This window comes from Colletotrichum karsti (genome assembly GCF_011947395.1).
Source record: "Colletotrichum karsti strain CkLH20 chromosome Unknown Scaffold16, whole genome shotgun sequence".
In the NCBI taxonomy this organism is placed as follows: domain Eukaryota; kingdom Fungi; phylum Ascomycota; class Sordariomycetes; order Glomerellales; family Glomerellaceae; genus Colletotrichum; species Colletotrichum karsti.
In genome coordinates, this window is record NW_024065916.1 from 470,462 (window position 1) to 496,661 (window position 26,200).

At 51.5% G+C, this 26,200-nt stretch overlaps 7 protein-coding genes across 7 annotated transcripts; 2 read left to right on the top strand and 5 right to left on the bottom strand.

Annotated features, from left to right (window-relative positions):
- Positions 1 to 154: 154 nt before the first annotated feature.
- On the bottom strand, positions 155 to 2,819 carry CkaCkLH20_05661 (uncharacterized protein; the record flags this gene model as incomplete). Its single annotated transcript, XM_038888379.1, has 9 exons — positions 155 to 615; positions 680 to 793; positions 862 to 1,387; positions 1,445 to 1,556; positions 1,639 to 1,751; positions 1,971 to 2,217; positions 2,288 to 2,345; positions 2,401 to 2,555; positions 2,626 to 2,819. 9 exons carry the CDS (start codon positions 2,817 to 2,819, stop codon positions 155 to 157), a joined length of 1,980 nt encoding a protein of 659 aa, XP_038746276.1.
- Positions 2,820 to 5,151: 2,332 nt separating this feature from the next.
- Positions 5,152 to 8,606, top strand: CkaCkLH20_05662 (symbiotic chitinase; the record flags this gene model as incomplete). Its single annotated transcript, XM_038888380.1, has 10 exons — positions 5,152 to 5,384; positions 5,492 to 5,690; positions 5,759 to 5,802; positions 5,857 to 6,269; positions 6,323 to 6,815; positions 6,881 to 7,107; positions 7,186 to 7,485; positions 7,564 to 7,685; positions 7,760 to 8,176; positions 8,268 to 8,606. The coding sequence occupies 10 exons, from the start codon at positions 5,152 to 5,154 to the stop codon at positions 8,604 to 8,606; spliced, it is 2,787 nt and encodes a 928-aa protein (XP_038746277.1).
- Positions 8,607 to 9,273: 667 nt separating this feature from the next.
- Positions 9,274 to 10,245, top strand: CkaCkLH20_05663 (fructose-bisphosphate aldolase; the record flags this gene model as incomplete). The annotated part of the gene is made up of 3 exons (XM_038888381.1): positions 9,274 to 9,368; positions 9,425 to 9,804; positions 9,854 to 10,245. 3 exons carry the CDS (start codon positions 9,274 to 9,276, stop codon positions 10,243 to 10,245), a joined length of 867 nt encoding a protein of 288 aa, XP_038746278.1.
- Positions 10,246 to 11,228: 983 nt separating this feature from the next.
- CkaCkLH20_05664 (aminotransferase class-III) lies at positions 11,229 to 12,615 on the bottom strand (the record flags this gene model as incomplete). The annotated part of the gene is made up of 2 exons (XM_038888382.1): positions 11,229 to 12,251; positions 12,304 to 12,615. 2 exons carry the CDS (start codon positions 12,613 to 12,615, stop codon positions 11,229 to 11,231), a joined length of 1,335 nt encoding a protein of 444 aa, XP_038746279.1.
- Positions 12,616 to 13,460: 845 nt separating this feature from the next.
- Positions 13,461 to 14,652, bottom strand: CkaCkLH20_05665 (thiamine biosynthesis protein; the record flags this gene model as incomplete). Its single annotated transcript, XM_038888383.1, has 4 exons — positions 13,461 to 14,291; positions 14,344 to 14,412; positions 14,466 to 14,568; positions 14,618 to 14,652. The coding sequence occupies 4 exons, from the start codon at positions 14,650 to 14,652 to the stop codon at positions 13,461 to 13,463; spliced, it is 1,038 nt and encodes a 345-aa protein (XP_038746280.1).
- A 1,029-nt stretch (positions 14,653 to 15,681) lies between these two features.
- On the bottom strand, positions 15,682 to 21,500 carry CkaCkLH20_05666 (uncharacterized protein; the record flags this gene model as incomplete). The annotated part of the gene is made up of 10 exons (XM_038888384.1): positions 15,682 to 16,786; positions 16,845 to 17,020; positions 17,070 to 17,180; positions 17,233 to 17,591; positions 17,649 to 17,711; positions 19,718 to 19,943; positions 19,996 to 20,559; positions 20,612 to 20,769; positions 20,826 to 20,865; positions 20,925 to 21,500. 10 exons carry the CDS (start codon positions 21,498 to 21,500, stop codon positions 15,682 to 15,684), a joined length of 3,378 nt encoding a protein of 1,125 aa, XP_038746281.1.
- Positions 21,501 to 24,954: 3,454 nt separating this feature from the next.
- CkaCkLH20_05667 (uncharacterized protein) lies at positions 24,955 to 26,037 on the bottom strand (the record flags this gene model as incomplete). The annotated part of the gene is made up of 1 exon (XM_038888385.1): positions 24,955 to 26,037. The coding sequence occupies one exon, from the start codon at positions 26,035 to 26,037 to the stop codon at positions 24,955 to 24,957; it is 1,083 nt and encodes a 360-aa protein (XP_038746282.1).
- Between the last annotated feature and the right edge of the window lie 163 nt (positions 26,038 to 26,200).

Below are 26,200 nucleotides of genomic sequence, written 5' to 3' on the forward strand. Positions count from 1 at the left end.
AAGATGCGAATGAAGTCGAAAATGACACCAGCTTCAGACCTCTCACAAGAGCCATGTTATAACACTAGAAAACTATTTAACAGGCACTCAACGGGCAGAGTACCTGATTTAGATAAACTATCGACAGGTGAATCGAACAAATATCACAATAACATCAGACGCCCACACACACAGAGTAGCCCAACCACACGCCGACCGAGCAGTCTGCTCCAACGCCGCTGTTCCAGGCGTAAAAGTTCTCCAGCGAGATCCCGTATTGGTTGGAAATGGACCAGCAACCGTCACCACTGACGACATTGTGGAACTTCTTGCAGGAGGTAATCGTACCGGGCTGAGTTGGAGAAGGCGCTGCGGCTGAGGATGTGGTGGTGGTTGCTGGTTTGGTAGTCGTGACAGTCGGCGGCTTGGTAGTTGCCGAGACGGAGGTCGTGATACCAGACACACGGGATGTCGTGGCCACGCCGCCGCCTCGCAGGCATACAGCGCGGTCGGATTCATCAGTATTGAGACCGGCGAACACTCCAACGTCGCAGTCGCCGCCACTGATCCAAGGGTTTAGCGCCAGAATTTCGGCCACATTTGCTATGGGATATCCTATGCTGCCGCAGTCCAATTCTGTGAAGATTTCAGTGAGTAACCATAATGAAATAAGGGGTTATCTGTCGGAGGACGGGCTTACCGCCTGCATCTCCGCCAGAGATGACGGTGTAGCAACTGCAGTCAGGCGCAGTTCCGGACATGATAAGATCACTCTCGACCATCTCTGCGCAGTACTCGGATCTCAGGTAGTCATCTATCCATGGTTTTTCAGTGTAAGTCCTTCAAAATCATGTGCATTGTGCTTCGCCGACATGCTCTTACCTCGGCTGCCCGAGTCTACATCCTCAGTCCCAACACAGTACCGAAGGCCGGCCTGAAGCTGACACGCCTGACTTGATAGACTCGGGTTCCATGATAGGATATCGGTCACATTAACTCCGTATTGCCGGGCTATTTGGGAACAGTTGTTCGTCATCATGAAATCAAAATCCGGGTACCTGTCCATATCCAGTCCGTTTTTGTTGAGCGAGTCTGTCAGGTCTGCGTTGTCGAGCCCTTCCAAGTATGATTTACAATCACTTTTGGAGCCCGAGGCAAGTGGTGCTGGTGGTTGAGTCTGGGGCACTTTGGTGGAAGTTGTCGTTGGCGGGCGCGTGAAGCTTGTCGCCGGCTGTGATGTAGTGTATCCCGGGTATGTCGTGATGAACCCGACCGCCTTGACGCAGTAGGCATAACCAAGCCACAAATTACTACAAGACTTGTCGATCTGAGGGTTCAAGAAGTAAAAGTCCGCAAGAGAGATGCCGAAGGCGACAGAAATGTCGTTGCAATACTGATCCTCGACCGTCTGGAGAGAACAATATTAGAAACTATGGGCCATATTTCAAGTCAGATTTGAACTCACTGTATACCATTGGGCGCAATTCTTGTTACTTCCTTCAGGGTAATTGGTAGGCACGGGCGCTGCAGTTGTAGTCACCTCGCCGCCAGGAACATCGATAGAACCGCCTGGTGAGCTTCACGGCGTTAGCCAGACGACACAGAATGAGATACCTAGCTCATTGAATTCATAATCAGCGCTCGTGAGACAACACATACCTGACGCAGATCTGTCTGCTAACCGAATCGCCGATGTTGAAGCACTTGGCATCGAACATCGGGTTCCAGGCGAGCAGTTGCGCTTGGCTGAGCCCGTACTTCTTTGCGATGGACTGACATGAATCAGATGTTTTGACGACGTGTATTTGGCAGCTCCTAGGCAGACATAATCTCGACCCAGCAGATGGGAGATTGAGACAGTCTCCGATGATGTTGTTCAACGAAAAGAACTGATGAGTAGGAATTTTGTTGGTCTCGACTATGCTATCGCACGTGTCTCCGGCTTGGACCGTAACTGTACCGGCACAAGTCGGCACCGGCGCATCCGTTACTGTGGCTGAAGGAATGCCGGCACTTGTGCTGTTCAGGGCGTATTTGGTGGGAGAGACATATGCATATCCAGCAGCACCGCAGCTGGCGGTAACGGAGGAGAATTCTGAGGCCGCACGACTGTTGTAACCGAAAGGTGAAGACAGCTGCTTCTGCATGTTTGCTAGGTTGCAGTCTGAGCACTCATCTTGGGGTAGTGTGTCATTGGTGAACTTGGCCATGAGCAAATCGCAATACTGCCCGGATGCCCTGGAGGGAAGGAAAGTGTCAGCTAGAGTTCCTCCAAGTATCCAGAGCGCAGCATTGGATGGTTGCTTACTTGTCTTTGTAACAGGAAAGACTATAAGCGTATAGCATCTTGTCTACCAGGTAGGTTGCTGTTGCACGTAGTAAGTCCCATGGCTGAGTTCGAGAAAGTGTTTCAATGCTTACCAGGGTACGCAATCCTATTGTCTTCAGGAATCATGACGTCCTGACTGCTTTTGCAGGCAGCCTTGATCGCGCCTTGTCGGCTCTTGAGGTCACTCTCACAAGTAGTGGTGCATAGAGCCGTAAGAGAGCGCTCATCTAACAAGCCAACAGAACCACTAAAGAAGACGCAAAGTATCAGCCTTTCTGTCATCATCATGGTTTTGGGCTGTTTTCCTTTTCACTTACCCCTTAATCTGGTTGCCTAGTAGAGAGCTGCATGATGCTACGGTCCTGTTGAGAGCCGTGAAGCACGCACCGCTAAGACCGAGAGTATCGTAAGGCCAGACGAATTGAGAAAGTTGCTGAGCGGAAGAGAAAGGACACAAAACGACCAGGTTGAAGAACGTGCCGAGACACAGGATTCGGAGAAGAGACGCCATTTTGCAGTCATGGAGTTCAGTTCATTTCAGAGACACCAAAGAGCCTACTTGTTTGTCTTATGGTGATACTTATGTTCGCCTTATTGCTTAGAGGTTTTGCTATTGAGCTTGCCATTCATCATCTGCCTGCCCCTCCGAGCTGAGCCGAATTTCCTGCAGAATGTGTAATTAAACCCATGTTACATGGGCCTTCAACCGGTGAAGACACAGTCAGACGTAAGTCGAATCCAGGTCCCTTTTTCGTCTGGTGACATTTGCACCTGCCACATTTCGAAATTTGATGCGTCGTATTGAACTGCAGTAGATTACCTCGAGTCCGAAGTGAATATCAACCACTGTTCGGCGAACTAGGCTCCATGGAGAAACTTTCCTCAAGGAAAAGCACGACGTTTTAGCGCATCAGACGCCAAGCCGTCTGCGGATTCGTCTACTCGGATAAGCTATCCATTTTGGTGATAGGAAGGGTGATATCCAGTCTAGTGGCTCATTCCAAAGCTTGTCATCTAATTCTCCGACTTGATGGCTCAAATAGATCTGCAAGTGCGAACATGCATCCTGGTGGGCTGTTCTTAGGCTGGATGTCAGCATAGATGCAACATCGCGTCGTGACGAAATGAGACAATTGTGCCTGTCAGCTGCATCATGGGCCACGCGCCTCCGTACAACATGTCCCATTGCATTTGAAGATAACCATCACGATCATCACCGACGCCACTTCCGCGCACACATAGTGTAAATAAGCACTAAGTGCTCGGTACCTGCTTCTGAAATGTCACAATCCACCAATTGATATCTCAACTCAAGTCATATGCCACTGCAAGTAAGCTTAATGCCACGCTTACTTCGTTGACCGATGCATATGTAAGGGCGGAAATCCTTCTGATGAACCGCATAGGTTACCATCGCCGGATGCTTCCTAGTTCCCGTGAGCGGGATTTCGCGAGATTCTTGGCAGATAGGCACCTTCGTCGGCCTTTCTATGGCCATTCAGACGAAATACCCCTGGCATATGAGCGCGTAAAACGGTCCGGACTCCTTGGCATTCAACAAAAGAACTATCACGAGGATAGAAAGCATCTAGTTGTTAACTGTGATGGATTTCAAAGGCAATTTCTAAACCCTGTCATGGATGATCGTCGTCGGTGAAAAGGGGCGGCGGAAATAGAGTCGCCAGGCAACGTCAGTCGCTGGAGGTACTTGCCATGTTGCTCCGAGAGCGAGTCCGAGTTATGAGGTTGCGGGCATCGGAATAGAGCTTGGTCGAGTTATTTCACCCGGAGCAAAGGCTACGAACGTCCTGAAGTCCAAATATCCAGATATTCCCATCGTTCAATCTGTCGAAATCTCACTCATCTCTATTTTACCATTCACATTTGTGCTGTTACTAGCTACCGCCATGATGCAGCTTCTCAAGAGGAACATTGCATACCAGAGTGTTCTACTTGTGGTACTGCTGGTCGTCCTCGTTCACTTCATTGGGGTTCGTTCCCATCTGCAAGGTTTCAAGCTCGGAAAAGATGCCCAAGCAAACAGTGCCCACGAGGCCCGTTATCTGTCAACGGAGCTGAGTGAAGGCTTTGGTCAACAATCAGCTGCCCCATCCAATGCTTCACTTTTGTTCTCTCGAGCTGATGACTATACCTGCGCCGTGGGTAGACCGTGCAAGAACCATGCTTGCTGCGGTGCATCGGGCAACTGCGGTTACGGTGAGATCTATTTTCCCCTCCATTATCTTTGACGGTTCAAAAAATAATAAAGCTGACGATCTTTTGACCAGGTCCCACGTATTGCGGTGATGGTTGCACATCCAACTGTGACGCACATGCGGAATGTGGCCAGTACTCTGACCCACCTGACGAGAAGTGCCCCCTCAATGTTTGGCAAGTTCCATTTCAACAGTCGGCTTCAATGCGGTGAAGGCTAACTTGCTTGCCTGTACCTAGTTGTAGCAAGCACGGCTTTTGCGGCACCACAGACGAATACTGCGATGATGAATGCCAGAGCAACTGTGTCTTACACCCCAAGCCATCTGGAAAGAAGTCAAAAGTGTTGAACAGAGGTAAGCATTCTTTGAGAATGGATGATTCCATACATGAGACTGATGGGTAATGATTTAACGTTGATTTTGAGCACAGTTATCGGATACTACGAGGCATGGAGTGCGCGTTCAACCTGCCATGCAGTCTTACCACATGAGCTTCCCTGTATGTATGGTCACTAAACTTTGTAACGAATCCCCCTGACATGTCATCGCAATGCCTCAGTAGGAGCTCTAACGCACATCAACTTTGCTTTTGCTTTCGTCGAGCCGAAGACCTACAAGATCACGACCATGGACTCTGCCACACCGGCCGACCTGTTCAAGACCGTCACGGCTGTCAAGGACCTCAACCCCAAGATCGAGGTCTGGCTTAGTGTTGGCGGTTGGACGTTCTCGGACAACAACACCGTCACTCAGCCCCTATTGGGAGAGATTTCCAGGTCATCCGAGAAGCGAAAGCAATTCGCCAACAACGTGGTAACTTTCCTGGAGCAATATGGGTTCGATGGTGTTGATATTGACTGGTAAGACTGGCTGCTCCCAATCGCCTACGCAAAATCTTCTATCTACATATCCTTCTTCCTTCTTCTATTATCATCGTATTCATCGAATGATATTGATTGCTTTGCAGGGAGTACCCAGGAGCGCCAGATCGCGGCGGCAAAGAAGACGACACCAAGAACTTTGTTTCACTCTTCAAGACACTTCGAGAGACGTTTGACGCAAGTGGCCGTCATGTCGGCCTAACATTCACCATCCCTTCTTCATATTGGTACCTCAAGTGGTTCGATGTGCCTGGCCTGTTGAAATACGCCGACTGGACCAATCTGGTGAGTTCAGAGCCGGGCCCCGGCCCATCACTTCTGTCTATACCTATGATCTAACCTTATCCCCATAGATGTCCTACGACCTCCATGGTGTCTGGGATAGCAATAATCCAATGTAAGTAACCAAAGAGACGAATAAGATTCGAACGCTCTGCTGACCAATCAACAGCGGCAGTATCGTACAGGGCCATACCAACTTGACCGAGATCAAGAGAGCTGCAGAGCTGCTTTGGAGGAATGACATTGCACCAGACCAGGTTGCTTTGGGATTCGGCTTCTACGGGAGAGCTTTCACACTCCAAGACCCGGCATGCACCCAACCAGGATGCCCCTTTTCCGGGGGAGCCAACAAGGGTTCTTGTACTGCTACCAGCGGTTACCTCAGTCACTACGAGATCAAGGACATCCTCGATAAGAACCCTGGAATCAAACCTGTATGGGACAAGGAGGCGGCGGTGAAGTATTTCTCATGGGATTCGAACCAGTGGATTTCCTACGACGACACCGACACCTACAAGCAGAAAGTCACTTGGGCCAATGAAGTGGGCTTCTCAGGATCCCTCATTTGGGCATCCGACCTGGGTGAGTTATACGCGCCATTGAAGCAACATGAGTTGTGCTCACAGAAAACGTAGATGACTACGAGTACACCGCACATTCTGGGCTGCTGGGTCGCAAGGTTCCAAGCAACGCAGCGATAGTAAACGACACTGAAAGCGCAGCCTCCACCGAAAGTCTCAAGAGGTTACCCCAGTTTGAAGGTGACTTTACTAAGCTATGTCGAATTGCCGACTCCTGCGTGGACATTGGCCAGAACAGCAACGGATGGTGCAAGACAGACGAGAACCCAGTCGGCTGGGACGAAGCCAAGTGCGACGGCGGCAAAGCGCGTGCCATCTGCTGCAAATCCTCGAACATCGAGTACAAGTGCCAATGGCGCGGCGGTGGTGCGGACTGCAACGGCCAGTGCCACGCAGGCGAGATCAACCTGTTCCCCGACGAGCATTCGAAGCCGGGAGGGGGTTTCGAAACGGAAGACGATAGTTCGTGCAACCGCGGCTGGAAGGTGTTCTGCTGCGAGTCGCCGGACTGGAGCCCGTTGACTAAGAATTGCTATTGGAGCGGCTGGTGAGTTTGCTCCTCGTATGAGAAAGATTTTATGGCGTGCAGAACTGACAACTTCGGAACTTCAGCGGCGAAGAATGCAAGTCGGGCGAGCAGGATGTTGCTTACGCCGCAGACCTTGAAGGCAAGTGCCGGCCGTGGTCGTACGGTAACCACTATTGCTGCAAGACGGACTTCAAGCCCTTCAACGAATGCCACTGGGTTGGCAAAGGTGACTGTGCCGACAACACCTGCGCTGGAAATGAGGTCACACTTGCGACGAATCCTCAGGGAGACAGCTGGGTATCATGCAGTTGTGAGTTGCCTACAACCCTACAACGCCCTTCATACTCTCTCACGTTTTTGGAAATCGCTAACCAGCTTTCATCTGTAGGGTGGAGGAAGAAGTCGTTGTGCTGCTCTCCAACATCGCTCGCCGACGCCGACTGTTCCGACGTTGATCTCTGCAGCGTTGAACCATGGTTATGTGAGAGCGAGGGGGATGACGGCGAAGATGATGACGACGATGCCACAGCAGACCTACTCAGCCTGCGCTCGATACCCGGCGAGGACGAGGATGGCTACTGTGACAAAGAAGACTTTCTCGACTGGGTCTCGACACCGGGCGAGGATGAATATCACCACGTTGAAAAGCGCAGTCGTGAGTACAAAGTCAACATCTGGTATCGAGCTGGTAAAGAAGTGACCAGAGGGGTTTTAACACACAGAGCACGAGGTATTCTTGAGAGTACCAAGTTGTTGACAAGACCAGGAAAGCTGCAATTTCCAAAGGCGGTGGTTATCGCAAAGCCAGCAGTGTGTTACGCAACGGATTTGGCTCTACGAGCGCCAAAGGCCATTATTGACACGGTCCAATCGGATCATGTCGTTGACGTAAGTCATTTGCCTTCCGATGGAATAAGCCGCAACAGAGTATCAAGAAGCAGCGCGACTAACCTCCTAAACAGCTGCAGTATGCTCGGGCCATGCTGAGAGGGTGGCTCGAAGCTATCCTTCCCGATGGGACAGCGGTCAAGGACTACTTGGTCGATCTCGATTCCAACAAACTGATCCTTGACAACTGGAACTCCTACGCCTTGCCGGCCAGCCTTGGCACCATAGGCATGAGCAATAAGATTTGGCTCACAGCAGAGAAGCGCTTCGGAGATACTATGGGCTCGGTGCTGAACCCAAAACCGCTTGTGCTTCTCTTTTCCACTCTGAATGGTTTGAAAGGCCGTATTTTTGGCTCTGGCGGAAACTTGGCTGGACTGAGAGACGGAATGTTTTCGGCTCCCATCCTCTATAAAAACGCCTACAAACTGGCAGAAAAGGCACTTCAGGATCCCAAGATAGCGAAGGAGCTCATCACCACAATGCGGAATGTAAGTTCGGCGATGTTCCCGCTCACCCTTTCCCAAAATCCCTCGTTCAGAAACAACAGTGTGCTGACAACTGTTCTTGAAACCATCCCAGACCATCGTTGTCTGGAAGTATATAAACAGAGCCGATATCACGGCGCTGATCAACGGAGTCAGACTTGCGAACTACGCCGAGGTCGGAAACTTCCAGACGTACTTGCCAGGTGCGAGATCGTCATGGCAAGATGTTTGGCGCCAGGTCGACTACACGTACTACGATTTCGCGGCCAGGGAGTCCAAGGATTGGATCATCAACATCGCTGATGCGATGATGTACAGATTTTCCCATGCGGCGGTTCAACCGGATCATGCTGCTTGGGTGATAAACAGCCTGCGGTCCATATACACTGCAGCGGAAGAAGTTGTTGTGCCGAACCTCATTTCTCCCAAATGAGATTTGAATTTCTTTCCTTCATGATTTTACATTCTTCATGTTCCATCGAGAGGAACACTGAAAGCGTCTCGCTTCAGTACATGTTTTAGCAACATAGCGGGTATTTGAATGAGATTTGTACTACGACATAAGCCTTGTCCCTGTGGCAATTATGACATGAAGTTGAACCGAAACACTGTGAATGATTTGGTGACATCGGCTTGGTATCCGAATCTTTGTGCTAATCGGCGAGAATGCCGAGAACGACCGATGCTAGAGAGTTGAAGCGACACAACGGAAGCGTGTACAATTAGTGAGGTTTGAACATCGAGCTCTGGCAAAGTTGTCGAAGAGTACTTGTACTTAACATGACTGTCTTATGTACTATTTTTTTACGATGCACTGATGAGAGCAGGCAAATTAAGACTCCTGTTCCTCCGTCTCGAGGCCGTGGGTGTGCCGCCTCGATGCGAGGTGCTCAGCTATGCAGCCCCACTATGGCGGGATCCAAGTGTCGGCTTGAAAGCCGGACGCGGGGTCCTTGGTGACGCGGGGCAGCTCGTTCCACAAGCTTGTCGATGACAAAAAGCCTGACGATAAGAGGCTCATATCCCCTGCTCCTACAGCTTCAGGCTCATTGCAACTCTACTAAGTCTCATTGATTAACTCCCCACGATTCGCTTTCATAATGTCTTCTTGGTCGGAGAAAAAGTCGGAAAACCGCACCCTGCGCATCCTCGATGCTGCCACCAAGGGCAAGTATGGTGTCCTCGGCGTGGTCATGTAAGCCAATCCCAATCGGAAAGAAACATCACGGACATAGTTCTGATTATGAGCAGATATAACATTGAGCATCTTACGGCTGTGGTAAGAGCAGCTGAGGCCAAGAAGTCGCCGATTCTGATCCTGCTGTTCCCCTCCGCTGTGACGCAGCTCCCCACGCTAGCATGGGCCGTCGCAGCAGCCATCAAGACTTCGTCCGTCCCGATCGCATTGCACCTCGACCACGCCCAAAATGAAGACCAAATCAGGGAGATCGCAGCCACTTTGCCATTTGACTCTATCATGGTTGATATGAGCCATTACGACCACGAGGAGAACCTGGCGAAGACCAAGGTTCTCACCAGAGTCTGCCACGACCACGGGATTGCTGTGGAAGCGGAAAGCGGGCGGATCAATGGTGGAGAGGACGGGATAGCAGACACCGGAGACTTGGAAGGTGAGTCTATGGAACCTGAGGATTCGGCTGAGTTGGCTAACAGATGCAGCACTTTTTACGAGCCCAGAGGAGGTTGAGGACTTCATCAATGCCGAGATCGACCTGCTGGCCCCGAGTATCGGCAACATCCACGGAGATTACGGCCCCAAGGGCCCGCAACTTGACTATGAGAGACTGGCCAACGTCAACAAGCAGATCGACAACCGGGTTCTGATGGCACTTCACGGAACGAATGACTTTTCTCCGGAGATCATGAAGAGGTGCATTGAGAACGGCGCCATCAAGCTGAACGTCAACAAGCTACTTCTCGAGCCATGGAATGTTCATCTCAAGGAGAATGTGAACAAGCCGTTTACTCAGCTGGTAGAGGACGGGTTGACCATTTTACAAAAGGAGACTGAGAGGTGGATTGATATTTGTGGTAGTGGTGGGAAGGCATGAGTGGGGACTCACCTGAGAGACGAGAGTGAGTGAGAAATCCTACTAGGGAGAAGACGAGGGCGAACATGCCTATAGACAAACGAAAACATTGAATGATATTAATTGCAACTTGGATTAATTACCTTATGCAACTTCCTGTTCGCTCATCTCTGAGGCCGCCCGCATCTTGATTATCAATCGCAGGGTCAGTCAGCTGATGAGATTCCATGCATGTTTTCAGTCAACAAGGCGGCATGCCTATCACATTTCTTCAACCCGATCACATATAGATCACTCATCATGCCTTTCTAGGTCAAAAAGAATGGATAGGATACAGAAAACCGAGCCGCCTGGGTGAGGCGGAAGGATGAACCCTCGACGGCGGGCTCGGTGAGCAACAACAGACACGCGAGAGTTGTCCAAAAAGGCAAAAGGATAGACCATGCGGCCAGTGTGGATTGAACACACGACCTTCAGATTGATGGAATGAAGTTTGACTTCAGTCTGACGCTCTCCCAACTGAGCTATGTCCGCCGCTGGTGGTTGTTGACGATGGGGGCGACAATGAGGTAGATGATCTCACGGCTAGGGTTGCAGTGCCCTACGCCTTAGTGGTCCCACTTGACATCCCGAATGCCAATGGGACCACACGTACACAGAGATGAATTACGTACAAAATGATGGGAGGCCTCTGGGTTCTTGATTTGGCTCAATTGCTCTCATCTCATGCTGTGGTGTTTAGTGTGACGTTGGGTGAGTTCTCAGACCTCAGATTTCCCTCGGAAGGTGCGGTCGGCTACGTACCACACCGATCGTGCCTACCTACCAAACTCGGCTCCCCTACCTCACCAGCCTCTACAATGATCAACTCTTGAAATGCCCAAAGGATTATGGATGAATTATGTTTCTCTCTATTTCAATGTCTAGTCAAACGCCCGTGATTGATGCATTTTTCCCCTACCCTGCCCTGCTGTATACCTTGCTTCCCCATTCTCTTCCGTCGTCTACGCAGCAGCGACGGCCTTCTCGCGCTGGCTCAACACATAACCGAACGCCTCATCCAATATCCTCAGTCCCTCCTCAATTTCATCGGCCTGGACGGTAACTGGAGGTGCCAGACGGAAAACACCGCCCATGCCGGGCAAGTTGACGACGTTGCACGACAGACCCAGAGTCATCGCCCTGTCAGAGACAGCCTGGCCCAGATCAGAGCCGGGGGCCTTCGTCTTCGCGTCGGAAATGATCTCAATGCCTTGAAGAAGACCGCGTCCACGGACGTCGCCGATGCACCAGTACTTCTCCTGAAGCTTCAGGAGACCAGCGCGCAGCTGCTCGCCGCGCTCGGTAGCCTTCTGGCAAATGTTGTCGCGCTCGACGATCTCGAGAACCTTGTTGCCAACTGCTGCCGTGAGAGGATCGTTGAGATGCGTCGTGAGCCAGAGGAAACCAGCCTTCTTGCACCCTTCGGCGACCGCGGCGGTGGTGCTCACGGAGGCCAGGGGCAGACCGCAACCAAGCGTCTTTGACAAGCAAAGGATATCGGGAACAGCGTTATCATGCTCGAAAGCAAACATCTGGCCAGTTCGGCCAACACCGGTCTGGGCCTCGTCGAGGATGAAAAGCATGCCGCGCTTCTTGCACTCCTCGCTCAGACGCTTCAGGTAACCCTTGGGGAGATCGAGGATACCTCCGGTGGAGAGGATAGGCTCCATGATGAAGGCCGCCAGAGATCCGACGCTCTGTCTGTCGATCATGGACCAGCCGAAATCCATCTCCGTCTCCCAGTCGTAGGAGCCATCGGGCTTGCGGAAGATGGAGCGGTAGGCGTAGGGCGCGGGGAATGCGAGCTGGCCGGGCATGGCGGGCCCGCCGTTCTTGCGACCGGCGGAGTAGGTGGCGGAGCCGGAACCCGAGGTGAGACCGTGGTAACTCGCGGACATGGCGACGATCTCGAACTTGCCGGTGTGGAGCTTGGCCATCTTGATCGCGGCTTCCGTTGTCTCGGAGCCGGTGTTCAGGAAAAAGGACTAAATCGGAGTGAGTTACTGTGAACATGAATGGGATGAATCATCGGCGTACCTTCTCAAGCGGAGCGGGAAGCAGCTTGCCTAACCTCTCGGCGAGGTCTACTACGGGCTGGGTGATCATGTTGCTCAACAAATGATCAAGCTCCGCCACATATTTTTGAACGACTTCCACGATCTCGGGATGCGAGTGGCCCAGGAGGGAGCTCATCTGGCCGGACGTGAAGTCCAAGATCTGACGGCCGTCGGCATCATACAATTTGGTTCCCTTGGCTTTGGTGATAACGATGGGCGAATAGGGGACGCCAGTGGACATCAAGTACTTGTCCGTCTTGGCCCAGAAGGCCGTAGTGCTCTCGGAGGCCATGGTGAAGGTAATGTTTTCGGAGCGACTTCGAAAGCTTAGTGACAAAACAAGAAGAGTGCCTGATACAACAGCAAAGGCTTTCAGACTCGCCCTCCTGGGTTATTTATCTTGTGATAATACCACTGAGTTCGATCGAGTTTACCGCGGAAAGCGGGGCAGTGCGGGGCCGAGAGCAGAGTTGGCCGTGGTAAACACTGAAAACGCCAACGATGGACGACTCTCCGCGGCGCCCGAGTGCATTGGTAATATCAATTCAGCAATCCAGTTATCAGATTACATGACAAGCGACTGCAATCACGCAAATTGCTGGTTTTCCGCGGTCAATACTGTAAATGGAAAACTCCAGAGTTGGCATCAACGCGTCACCAGCTGGCAGCTCATCAGGCACCTGCCAGTGGCATGTCATCACGGTCAACTTGTAGACATTGAATTGAAGGGAAGTCTTGTCATACACGGATATCGTCTGATTGCTATTTCTTTTTTGAAGAGTTACGCATGCGAGAAATTGCGTGGCTCAGAAATAACTCTGGCATCTCCGCGTTATGCAAGAGACATGCTATCTCAAGTGACCCTTACCTTGATTACATTAGCTTGAGATCGAAGTGGCCGTCAACTAAACATCTGGCAATGACGATAACGACCCTTCACTCAATTTCACGAACACATACAGGCAATCCTCAGGAACCATTTGCATATTTAAGGTGTCTAAAGAACGTGATGATCTAGCTTTCTCGCAAGCGACAGAGCGATCCTGAGAAATGGTTTCGACGGGACAAATCCAGCGGAGTCTCTGACGTCCTGGTACTCTATACTTCCAAGAAGCCCATAATCCATGTGACAGTCCCTTAAGCCTTGATCGCAGAGCCCTGGAGCTGGAGGCGTCTGAATCCGCCCCGGCAGGCGACATCACTCTGGAGCTCAACCATTCTCTTCTGATCCCCAGTGGGGTCCTCAGAGTCAGCATCAAAAGCCCATCCCAGGAACTCGTTGGTGTAGTTCGGCTGGAAGCTCTCATCCAGAACGCCAAGTCTCTTGCCGTACTTGGTGACCTTGTTCCAGTCACGCTGGACATTCTTCAAGTCGTGCGAGACGTAGGCGTAGCTGCGCTCGAAGATCTTGCGGTTGAGCTCCGAGCCCATGACGGGCTTGAAGTCGACGTACTCCTTCCAAGCCTCCTCGGGCTTTTCGAGCACGAAATCGGTGGCGCGCTTGACCGCCTTCATGAACTTGCGGACCTTCTCCGGATTCTCGGAAATGAAGGTCTCGTTGCCGATGTAGAGGATGGTGCAGAAGCAGCAGCATCCCAGCTCGGCAAGCTCGTCGATGCGGAGCATCTGGACGTCGGTCTTGGGACGGCCCTGAGAGGCGAGCCACTCCTCGAGCTCAACCATCTGGACGTTCTCCAGACCGATGCCGGCATCGATGGTGCCCTCGATGATGGCCTTGGAGACGTTCATGCCGCAGCGAACCGCGGTGTAGTCGTCGGGGCTCATGCCGTAGTGCGAGGTCAGCTCGTCGATCTGGATCTTGCCAAACTCGCCGACATAGCCGATGCGCTTGCCCTTCAGGGTGCGGAAGTCGGTGGTGATTCCGGAGTCCTTCAGGTAGATGACGCCGGTGAACGGCTCATCAAGAAGACTGCCGATTGAGAGGACGGGAAAGTGGCGAGCCTTGGCCTGTGACTGTGTTAGGGCGACGTCTTGTTGTAGAGTTGAGGTCATCACTCACGGCAAGGGTGTGAATCATCGCCTTGAAGCCGAGGTCGACTTTGCCGGAGCCAATGATTTCGGTGACATCCTGATGGTTGTCAATTGAGGTTCGTCTCCAAGCCGCAGTAGCTCACAACATACGCTGGGGTCGTTGGGCTCGAGAAGCGCAACCTTGATGCGCTCTTCCTTGAAGTATCCCTTGGCTTGAGCCAGGTACAGGGGGGCGTGGTACGGGGTGGCGTGCCTGACCGATTGTCAACTTACATTCCCAGCAATCACGCGGGCTTTCCTACCAGTTGGTGAGGAAGGTGATCTTATCAGTCGACATTTTGATAGATCAAGCGTGATGCTGGAGGGGTTAGTACACCAGAGTTCATCACAAGTGCGGGACGGCAGGGAAGCCAAAGAAGCATGTCCTTTCGCTGGTATTATCCAGATCAAGTTCGCCGGTATTTCTCAGATCAACTCCCTGCCATGCGCATCCTGGCCGGCGGTCCTCTCGATCGAGCAAGATATCGAGGGACGCCGACGCGGATCAAGACACGACAGATGAGCCGAACACCCGGATGCGTTCTTCTCCTACTTTACCTCGATCTGTAGATGTTTCCATTGCGATAGATGGCATGGCTCTTTGACGCGAACGTCGTACCGGGCTGTGTTTCCGTGGGTGGTGATGAAGTGGTAATTCTAAAGTTCAGTGGTTAAGCGTTGAGTGCCTCTAGATCTACATTTGTGAGCCGGAAATCGCGTGGTTTAAATATCCCGCGCAGGCTCGCTTATTGCTGCGCCTTTCCCCCTCACTTGCTCGAAGCTAATCATGCATTTCGGCCTGGGATCCGGTTTACCGACCGAAGACGTTCGTCATTGACGGAAAGCTCCTTTAACGATGAGTAAGGTGTCTCTTGACCTCTCATTGGCTTGCATCCGGCCAAACCGGGATGATACCGAGTGATCTGGGAGAAAATATCACTCATACTGCGTCACTTATGGACGATCGTGCCCGCCCAGACGAAACGTTCAAAAGTGGCCCGCATCTTAGGGCGGAACGTTAAGGCGCGTCACATTACAGAACGATATTGCCTATCCAGTTGTCAGATCATAAGACCAGAAGCCGAAGCCGAAAATTCTCGCGGAACCCACAGAAGTTGGCGGCATATGTAACTATTTCCCAACAGAATGACAGGGACCCGGACTACTCCAGGACTTTCCCCTCCGGAATCGGAAGCCTTCGGGACCCACTCGGCGCCGGCTTATGCCGATGTTGGCCGCATGCCGGAGGTGAAGTTTGGAGAAGACAAATCATTAGTATTTGATAATCGCTACATTCTACAACGTGGTACTGTTACCCCCTTCTGACTCATTTGGTTGCCGTTGTCTGTCGACTGATTGGAAGTTGCTGGTTCATCTCAATCATCCCCGACGCATCTCTCGGCTGGAATCGCTGCTCCTCCATATGCAAATCATAAATCCCGTCGTCCTTCGACACCAGTGTGTCCCGATAAATCCACAGCGAGTTGCTCTTCGTACCGGATGAGCCCTTCTCGCCCGCGTCTCCATTCGCCATCCGTTCCCGAATCGCCATCGCCCGCATGACCTGCGCGACTTCGACGGCGCCTTCGCCAGGCACCACGACCCTGTTGGCTATGACTGCAGCTGCAATACCCAAAGTGAGCTGCAGTGAAGCCGTAAGAACGAGAATCAAATGGATCATGTTCCAGTGAGAAACATTTAGCTTCGTTCCTTTCAGGGGCATGGTTCCTTCCAAGATAATGTCGGCGTTGTTCTCAGCCGCGATAGCCACGACTCCAATTGCAAAACGTGCAAGCAGAACCTGCATCACGCCATTGTTTCCTTCCATTGGGGTACCAAACACTGATTCCGCCGGATAGCTTTGGTACTGGAAGTTAGTGTCGTTGAGTAGGGATGATACGGCGTATCCCTGCAGAGCAATACCTGCAGCGGCGAGGTCGGTCAGGTTCATGCCGAGTTCGTGCTCTAGGCGAGTTGCATTGGCAACCTGGCCCACAGTTACGTTGCAGCTGTAGTACCACGGTGCGGTGTCCGAGGCCTCGAGGACAGAAACAATACTGCAGCCTTCACCGCAGTCGAACTCGGAGTTCGTCATGAAGGTGGACTGATTCGTGCCACCCCGGTAGGGGATATCGATAGTTTGCGTTCCGCCATTCTCGAGAGCCACTGTGATGTTTGTGGTGGTGCCATTGCCTCCACTGGTCACGCGCCAAGATGCGCATGAAGCTGTCGAGTTGACACTGCGGTTCGTGGCGACCGTCATCGGGTTTGTGTCGTCGTCTTTGATGGACGAGGTAGAGGTTTCGTGGAATACGTATTTGCAGTAGACGTCGTCGCAAAACATCAGAGGGTCGCTCGCAACATATATGGCTCTTGCTGATGGCACTTTCGACATATCTGCCGAGGCGTAAGCCTGCGAGATGATGCCGTAACTGTGAACGTGGTGAGTTAGGTAGCGATCAGGATAAGAATGAGCAACAGAATACCGACCTGTTGGCCGTGTATTGCTGGGCACCAAGTGCTTTCGAATTCGACTTGACGACCTTGCCAGTCCCAATTGTGGTCATATCGGAAATAGTCACATTGCCAGGGACTAGCAAAGCTTGCTTGTCCGCAGTGTCCGTAGAATAGCAAAGGCCGACAGCGGCGAGGCCAACTTGAGAGCCCTTCGAGAGTCAGCTATTAGGTATCCTCGAAGCTTATGCATCAACATACAATCGATAAAATGAGCCACCCAGTTGCGGCCACGTGGATAGTCCAGCGTTTCGAACGAACTGCCAACATGATCGTGTGCTTGAGGTTGTCGGCTGCTAGAATTCGCTCAACCTGATGCGTATCAGCATTTGCCATCTTAGCTGGGAGAGTCTGGACAGCATACCTTGCTCTTCGACCTATATCGACGACTCAAGATCCACCATCTCAGCTCCGCCACCATGTGGTTGAGACTGCTGGCTACGGCAATACCCAGCGCAATCGAAAGACCGGTGATGAGTGCGTTGTACTGCCGTTTTGTTTTCTGGCTCATCACGGGCTTACTCGAGTAAACCCAGACGACGACGTATATCGAGACGATGACTGCCATCGTGATCGCCCATCTCGAGAGCACCTTTCCAAGGATCTTCCATCGCGTCTTCCTGGTTGCGGGCAGGCCACGAAACTGGCCGTCGTCTGTGTTCTTTCGAAGGATCGCTGCGTCTTCGCTGTAGTTGTATTCCTGAGTTGGGGAGGTAACCTCCGCTGAGGATGTATTAACTTCCGCACCCATCACTGAAACGCCGTGGTGGGAAAACATACTCTTGACCCTCCTCAGAGAACTCGTCATCTTGTCTGCAGACTTGTCGTCTAAACCGACTTCGACTTCAGTTGTTGAGCTTAGACCTTGCGTTCAGCAAGCTGTTCACAACATCGCCGGCGAGGGAAACTTGACTGCAAAAAGACTGTGCGTAAACGCAGGATGACCAGAGATAACGAAGCGCAAGGTTGTCGTCTTTGAAGAAAAGCGCAGGGAGAGCAATAACCTTTTAAAGCCCCGTAGACGCTCCATCGACATGTGGACTCAACCCCGGGATGGAACTCCAGGTGAATTGTGTAACAACAGGCCTCCCGGCTGCACCGACGGGGCCAGCGGAAGAGTTGGCCCCCACTAGCATTCCCCAAAATTCTCAGGAAAGGCCCAAGAAAAGGTAGGTATTTCAGGGCAAATGCGTACGCGCAATCTGAGTCAAAGTATTTTGATGGCTTTTGAGCACCCATCCGAGGCCTCCAGCACGCCTCGCCACACAACTAAATTCAAAATCACATTCAGAAAAAAAAACCTATCATTACTTTGAACACAGAAGAAAAATGTTGGAAAGTGGTGGCTAAATGGAGCAAAAACACCCAGGCGCTCGGTACGCTCCGTGATGGACCAGGGCACCTGGGCCACGACTCATGCACGTCAGGGGGCCCAGGGCTGATGTTCGCTGACACAACCTTGTAGAGTTCGAAAACGGGCAGTCCGAGATGACATCTTAGGGAACCTAGGGGAGAAGACGGGCGGAGCTCTTTGACCTCTGTATGAGATAAATGTCCAATAGGGGTGAGTTTGCTGTCGATGGCCCTCTCTTCACATATTCACCGATGTCCTCAAGGGCTGCGATTTCAGTCGGATGGGGCACTGACATCTTTGCGTAATAGCCAAATAACAGAAGCCTAGCAGCAGCACGCGATCATGTCTCAAATGCGACGGAGTCAGTTCTTCATGTAGGCCAGGCTCATTTCGATCTCAAAATCTCTCACACACATTCACTCCGCTGCTGATGTTTAAGCATAATAAGAATTCTAGGCCCGTCCTAAAAGCAAGAGACATATTTCTAGATGAGCTGGGCTGAATCCGCCGAGCCGCGCTGTGAGACATTCGGCACTCAGTTGACATCCAAGTCGAAAAGCTTTGGTCAGCAGCGCCAACCTCCAAAGCCCCCCGCGCCAGTCATGACCCCCATTCGGCAGCGTTTAAGAACAACTTTAAGACAGGGGATCTTGTCACGGCACGATTTGCCGTCCCACCATTCCACCCCGTTCGGACGAGGGAACGCAGGAACCAGTTGGCCGGGGCCAAGTTGAGATGCCTGATGCGGAAGTGTCGCTGCCCGCGCGTCCCGTTGGCAGGGTGGTGCTTGAATAGAGTTAGCCTTATGGGACCGGCATATGGAGTCACCCTCTTCGAATATCATGAACCCCGTATCATAAACGACGCGGCCTGCCCCAGAACTTCACCCGGCTTTTATTTTCCGCGCAAATGGCCTTTTATGTGGGCTACTATCCGTGCAAAGACTGTAAGCCGATTAGGAAATGCCAATTGGTGAGAAGTGGTCCAAATATTCGCGGACGCACTGTCGAGGTGGGTAGGGCTGGCGGGAAGATGAGGGTCCTTGGACATCCATGATGAAGCATTCCGCTGACCAAGTTCTGTCAAATGAAAGGTCAGCAATTTGATGATTAAAGATACCAGCTGGGTACGACCCCTAAGCCGATTCTTGCTTGGAGCGTTGGAACTCAAAGGCAACTTCCAACCTCTCATGCATGCCGTGTTCATGAGACTTCACGGCTGTTGGTCAAGTTGTCAACGACTCTTTTGCCACAGGAAGACTGGACTCAGAGACCTCAACTATTTGCTGATATTGCTTGCATGCCTTTCTTCACAATCGGCATATTTTGAAGTTCTGTGCGCCACGGTCGGCACACAAGCCGAGTTGGCACCTTGGCGACTGAACATCAAAAGTGCTTAGCTACAGCTCGCTAACACAAAAGACGCATTTCATTACACGTCGAGTCCCGGATCAGCGCCATTTTCCCTTTTCTCCCTTAAGACTCCTCCTTCTTACAGTGTAGACAGGGCGGCGCGTGAAACAGGTGACCACGCCTCTTTCGCACATACGAGGCGTAGAGTCCACCGGCAAGATAGATCGCCCCGACGCTCATAACAATAGGCCACTGGAATTGATCGGGCCTCGAGAAGACCACCGTGGACGCGTACGATAGCAGTTCGAAAATGCTTTGCATGGAGGCCTCGACGGTGGAGAAGGCGCCACGATGTTCCTCGTCAACATCCTAGATGAAAGGTCAGTCACTACGCCATGAAGAAAAAGGCGCCCTGTCTCACCCCTTGAATTATGGTCTGAGCAGATAAGTCGTATCCCCAAAGTCCGACTCGGCTCAATATTACACCACCAACAAGACCGCTCACAGCCTCGATACTGCTCGACCTATTCTGTGATTTATCGGCGAAGAACCAGCTCACGCCAGCTGCCAGCCATATCATCTGCCACGATAAGCTCCAGATACCCGCACGAATGGGCCCGATCTTGTCCATCAGCTTCGGCGCAGCCCATGTAGCGCTCAGTTCGAAGACGGTGCCTATCGTCCGAGCGATACCGATGTGGAAGGAATTGTAGCCGACAGAGAGCAGGAAGGTGATCATCTGGCCTGAAAACGACAGTACGGTGAAGTAGAGTAGGGCGAGCGATAGCGAGGGTCGTAGTGCTGGATGGGAGAAGTAGAAGGGGATCGCTGACACAGGAAACACCGCTTGCATCTTGGACTTAAGCCGTCCAGTCCACCGCTGTGTTCCTGATGCATCACTGTCTACAGATGCATTCGATGTCGAGTCGTCGGGTGCTGGAGTCTGGTAGCGCAACTGAGCCAGCGCCGGTACAAGTTGGTAAACCTGTTGGATCACATTTAGAACTTTCCCACTTCTTCATGTTTGCCAAACTTACTCGAGCAATACAGAGATATTCGGTCACGACAGACATCAATGTCATTGACAGAGTCACCCATATGGCGATAGTAGTTGACGCCCCATCAATCAGCGAGATTGCGAGAGGACCGATCAGCTTGCAGAAGAGATCGATCCTCCGGATGCGAGCGTTCAGCTCTGCCGGCGTTTAGTAAAGCTCAAGTTGCCGATAATGTAGTTGAGGCTAGACTTACCTTGCCGGGCCTTCTCGTTGCCTTCGGTGATAACCACCACCTATCAATCGTCAGTGGTCTTACAAGACAACAGCAATGCATGACATTGATTGCTCTTACCCAGTCACGTTCGACGGAAACCAAGTTCATCACAGAACACAGCTTCTCGATGCACGCCAGACTAACCACCATGGCAAACAGACTATTCTGAACATCGCCATGCAAGTCCCGAATTCTTTCCAAAACCAAAAAGATGCCGCATGACATTGCTACAGCAAGTCTCTGTCCAACGATGGAAATTCGCACGACGGAAAGCCGATTACCGCGGTCGATCCAAGATCCGATCGATGGTGACAGCACCACGGCGACAGCCCCTCGGACCAGGGCATAGATGGACATCGGCATCAGTGTTCCGGGATAGATCGACGCCAGGAAGAGGACAGCTCCGAACTCGAAGAGACGAGAGTTCCATGTTGACAAGAAATGCGACACGTAGAGGCGGAAAATTACTGGTTTGGAGATGGATGGAGTCGCCGGCAGTGCTTGTTGCTGGGGAGCCATCGTCATTGCTTCTTCATCACGATAGCCATCGGGTTGTAGCTGTTCGGAGATCGGATCGTCGTGATAGCTCCCCTCCGAGGCCGATGAACTCGGCGAGGCTTCGACTTCGCCGTCGTAAAGGTCATTGCCCGGCATGGTTCGAGGGGTCTCTGTTCTCAATCGAGGTGGCCGAGGAAGTTCGTCGTCGTCGGTGGTTGAAATATTGCGAAGGTTGGGGAATTGAAGGGTGACAGTTGCGGTCGGTCGGAGCCATGCTTAAATGACTAGCTATTGCTCCGATATCGAAATCGGACCACTCGGACTCAACCAACGCCGAGAGCCGGGGTGAAGACAGGGAGGACATCCGGAATGTGGGCCCTCAACGGTGACTTTCCGTCGCCACTTGAGCTTTGCGCCCGTGAATTACACGGCGAGCACGGGAGTCTGGAGATTAACATCTCAGAATTGACACTGCTCGCCAACGCGGTTACTATCACCTAATTATCTGGTATTCATTTATTATGTTATTACCAAATCGGCTTGCTATTATATCTCAGGCCGTTGTTTGACACATTTTCAATAATTGCTGCAAACCTACTTATGCTGCCCTTGTTCCTAAACGATAACTTTCAACACAACTGCTCCGAAACATGGTGGATTTAACTGCAAAAGACCTTGCATGAGGTACATTGCCTTGCCATCATCACAACTCCAGCGCGTCTGTTTTCGATCAGAACGCCAACAATATTATTGACTCGGGTGTGGCAAGAGCACACCATTGGCACAAGAAGATGAGGTAGGTTCGAAGCGGTGAATTCTACCTTGAAATCTAAGTCTGAATAGGAGGGTATCGACGCAAGACACAAGCAGGACCCCGATCATGGCTCGGATGTATCAGTGCGGTCAACATTCTGGCGAGGTTTGCGTAACGCTCCTGCGTGGCCACTGGTGTTTCTCTGAGCTCGCTGTCCCTCCCTTTGACAAACTCTAAGCGATCAGGGGAGGTTACAAAATACAGCGGCGATCGACCCTGGCTGTCCCTTTCATTCATGTCGAAAGAAGCTCCCATCGAGAGCAGAGCATGAACACCATCTTCATTTCCCAAGTGTAGCGCATGCAGCAAAGGTGTTTGCCCGAGTCCGTCAACCAGGTCAAACCTCGCCCCTCTTTTGATGAGCAGTTCAGTGACGCCCATGTTGCTCTGTCGACCTAAGGTAAGCCATAACGGTGTCCAACCATCTCCGTTTACGTTTCTCGATTCGGCCCTGCTGAAGTTCACATTATGGCAACGGGATATATCGCGCTGACTTCGGAGACCTCCATAAAGGGAGTCGGTCAAGCACGAATAGTCTCTGGCCTCCAGATTGGCTCCGTATTCAAGTAACAACTCGCAGACATCCCGATGACCCCAGATAGATGCGGAATGTAGCGGTGTTCGTCCGACGTTGTCTCTCGCCTCCATGTCAGCTCCGTTTTCAATGAGCAATTTGCAGATTGCAGATTTGCCTGCTCTACAGCTTGCATGCAGTGGCGAGACGCCCTTATCGTCGCGAGCGTTGATATCGGCGCCTGCTTCGAGCAACAGGTTCACAACATCCTCGTGATCTAATTCAGATGCAACGAATAGTAGCGTCCAGCCCTAATAGTCTTTCCTATTATCTACGTTAGCCCCTCCTTTGAGTAACAGACGAGCGATCGCTTCATGGCCTTTGCAAGATGCAACGAGTAGCGGGGTAGACGTGGAGTTGCTTTGGCGGACTAGCTGCTCGTCTCCACCAATCCAAACCAATGCCTGATGCATGTGGTTTTTGCAAGATCTTGTACTGGCAATTGCAGTATAGAGATTTCCGTCCTCTGAGCTGTTCTTGCGTTTGTTCTCAACTAATATTGCGGCAAGTTCCCGTAGGTCGAAAAATGCCGCAAGGTGCAACGCCGACCACCTGTTCTCAGGCATGGAGCTTGTGTGAGGTATTTCTGGAGGGAAGGAAAGAAGTAGTCCCAGGGCCATGATACTTTCTGCCCTGGCCAAGAATCTGAAGATTGCTGGGCTTGTTGACGACGACGATTTGCGGGCATGGTTGCCCCATGTCTCTGCAGCATAGCGAAGCAGAGACAGGTGGTCGATGATCTTTAGATAAGCCTCCCAATAGCAGTAGATGCATTGGCCGAAGAGACGTGGAACGCTTTCAAGAGAAAGATAAGAAATACATGCAGTCGTTATGTCCAAGTGTGCCCGCGGAAAGCACTTCATCCGCACATCGTCGACCTCGAAGTATTATTGCGTCGTGTGATGAACCAAACGAATCATTGCACTTTTTGGGTCAACAATGACCAATCCTGCACAAGCTGATAGGATAACTTCAGTAGTCCGCAAATTGTCCTCGTCAAGGACAATATCCCCCTGCTTTATTGCAAGTGCATGTCGAAGCTCCCGAGGGGAAAGGGGCCTCTCTGCATGGACAATCCAGGTTAAAGTTCTCATTCCCAGATCGCGTAACCCATCAGACTGCTCTGCGATCCTCGCCATCGCTGTATCATACGCCTGATATAACGAAGACTGTTTGTGGTAGCGTTCGGTGTGGGTGTTTCGAGCATGGGTGATTGAGTCCATAGTCTCTCGCAGCTCTGTTACTGATGTCGTGTCTCTGAGCGATTCCAAACATAGGTGTGCCAGAAGAAACCTGGATGTTATGGATCAGCAGTGAGATTAACGTCTACAACCTCGAATAATACTGACATTCCGTCTGCTAGCCTCAAAATCCTTTCTCCGGTATGTTCCTTCAAGCCCGGTGATAGCGGGATGTTCGTCAAGATGTGCGACAAACGACTGTTCACGTAGCTTTGAACGTCTTGCTGTTTCGCTCTGATTTCTAATTTTTCGCAATGCTCAAAGTGTCGCTCAACGTCTGGTACGTGCCTTGAGGTGTAGAAAAGGTTCGCTGTTGCCTCATCCTGGATTCCAAAAAGATGCGCTACAATCGCTGCTCGTGAGCCATCGAGCGACTGGCATTCGTCCAGCGCATCCATGAGGAAATAAGTTCGAGAGTAAGTTTGAGTGACGAGTCTTAAAACCTCCGTTAGCTCTTTCAAAGACGGCCTCGTGTTATGAGCTTCATGCCGTTCATAGAGTAACGACACAGCGCTTGGCATGATAGCTCGGGACTGACACAGCTGCTTCAGCAAGCTGGCCAGTATGTCTGAATACTTCTGATCGCCATGCCGCCGAAAGTTGCAGAATACATATGCGATACCAATGTTTGGGTTCCCGCGAAACCTGGTATACAGATGCTCAATCACAAGAGACGTGATGATGGTTTTCCCAGCTCCAGGGATTCCCGGACAGAATAGGGTTTTTGACTTTGTTGCGTCTACCCAGTCTCGAAACCTTTAAGACTGAATGAACCATTCTCCCGTCCCAGAATGACACCTGCTGAGCAAGTCACTCTGCTGTGGACCATAGTCGAACGGTGTCAGCCACCCTACGACATTTCCATCTTCTTTTCTTCGAGCATGATGGCGTAATTGTTGGATGTCTGACTTTGTAACAGAAATTTCATTGAAGACTAATACTGTTTATTAGCACTTTTGGCTCTTGAATCTTCCTGGGCCACTAACTGTCTTGAAGGATTTCCCTCGCTGGACGCTCATCGGCCACATCCTGAGGCTGTACATAACTCAGAAGCTCCTTGGCGAAGGCTGCAGCAATCGCAGCCGCGTGTTCTTGCCACTGCTTGTTCTTATGCGAGTCGGCATAGTCGCAAATGCCCCGAATAACTAGACACGGGAAGCTAGCTACTAGCCCTGCAGCTTCCATATCGACACAGAGAACTTGACCATGCAGACTTTTGTTAAGCTCATCTCGGAAGATCGCGTCTTTGATCACCTGGTTTCCCGTGGCGATAAGCCCGTAGTGTACGCGCATATCCCTAGATTTCCTCTTCTTTGCCTGTGTTCGGTCGCATAGCTTACAAGCTACTTCCTCTTCCTCATCGTCTTCGTCCGTTTCGTCTGCTGTTTCTACATGCTTGTAGTTTGCCTTGAACAAGACATCTTCGAGGGAAGCCGAACGCAAGTACTTTGGGGCCAGTCTCGACCACTTTCGACGCATATCTTCTAGAAAGTCATTGATCTTGGATCCTTCCATCTCATGCGTACTCTCCAGCTTAGCCAGCGCCGTCAAAAGGAATCCTGGGGGGTTGTTGAGGGCGCCAGTTCTCTCAAAGCGGCCGCCTTCCTGAGCCTTCCCAAAGTCCCATTGGACAACACCTGGATATTGTCCAATTGGTGTACTAACGACGACATCACCAAGTCGAACTTTCGGGGGGATGCCGCCCCCAATACCAATCATGAAGCAAGCCTTCACAGCAGGAAACGTAGAAACCAGTCGAGTTGCTACTGTAGCTGCTGAGTTGTTTCCGATTTGTCCTTTTGGCAGACAGGCAATTATAATCATATGCTTTCCGATAGAGCCAAGGGTGTAAGCATTGCTATCTGTCGATGGCTTGGGTAAGTCCAGGTGACGTTCCTCCAACATGGCAATCGCAGCTGTTTGTTCCTTCGGTAAAGCGCAGACCCAGCCCACTGTGTATTGCTCATGGCGTCGCTTCTTCGGATCTGGATCCTGCCCAGGCTGTATCTGGTCCTCCGTATCAGGGTCGGTCATGATTTCATAGGCACTTTCTGCTTGTACCATTGGAATGGGGATGAGGCTCTTTAGTTGAGGTGTGGGAGGATAGATTCCACAAAGGCTGTGGGGGCAAAAAATGTCTCGAACTCGGTGCCTAAAGTCCCTCATGTAAGCCGGCGAGGATTGGGCCGAGTTGCATTGAAACCTGGCCAATAGGGCAATCGCTGAC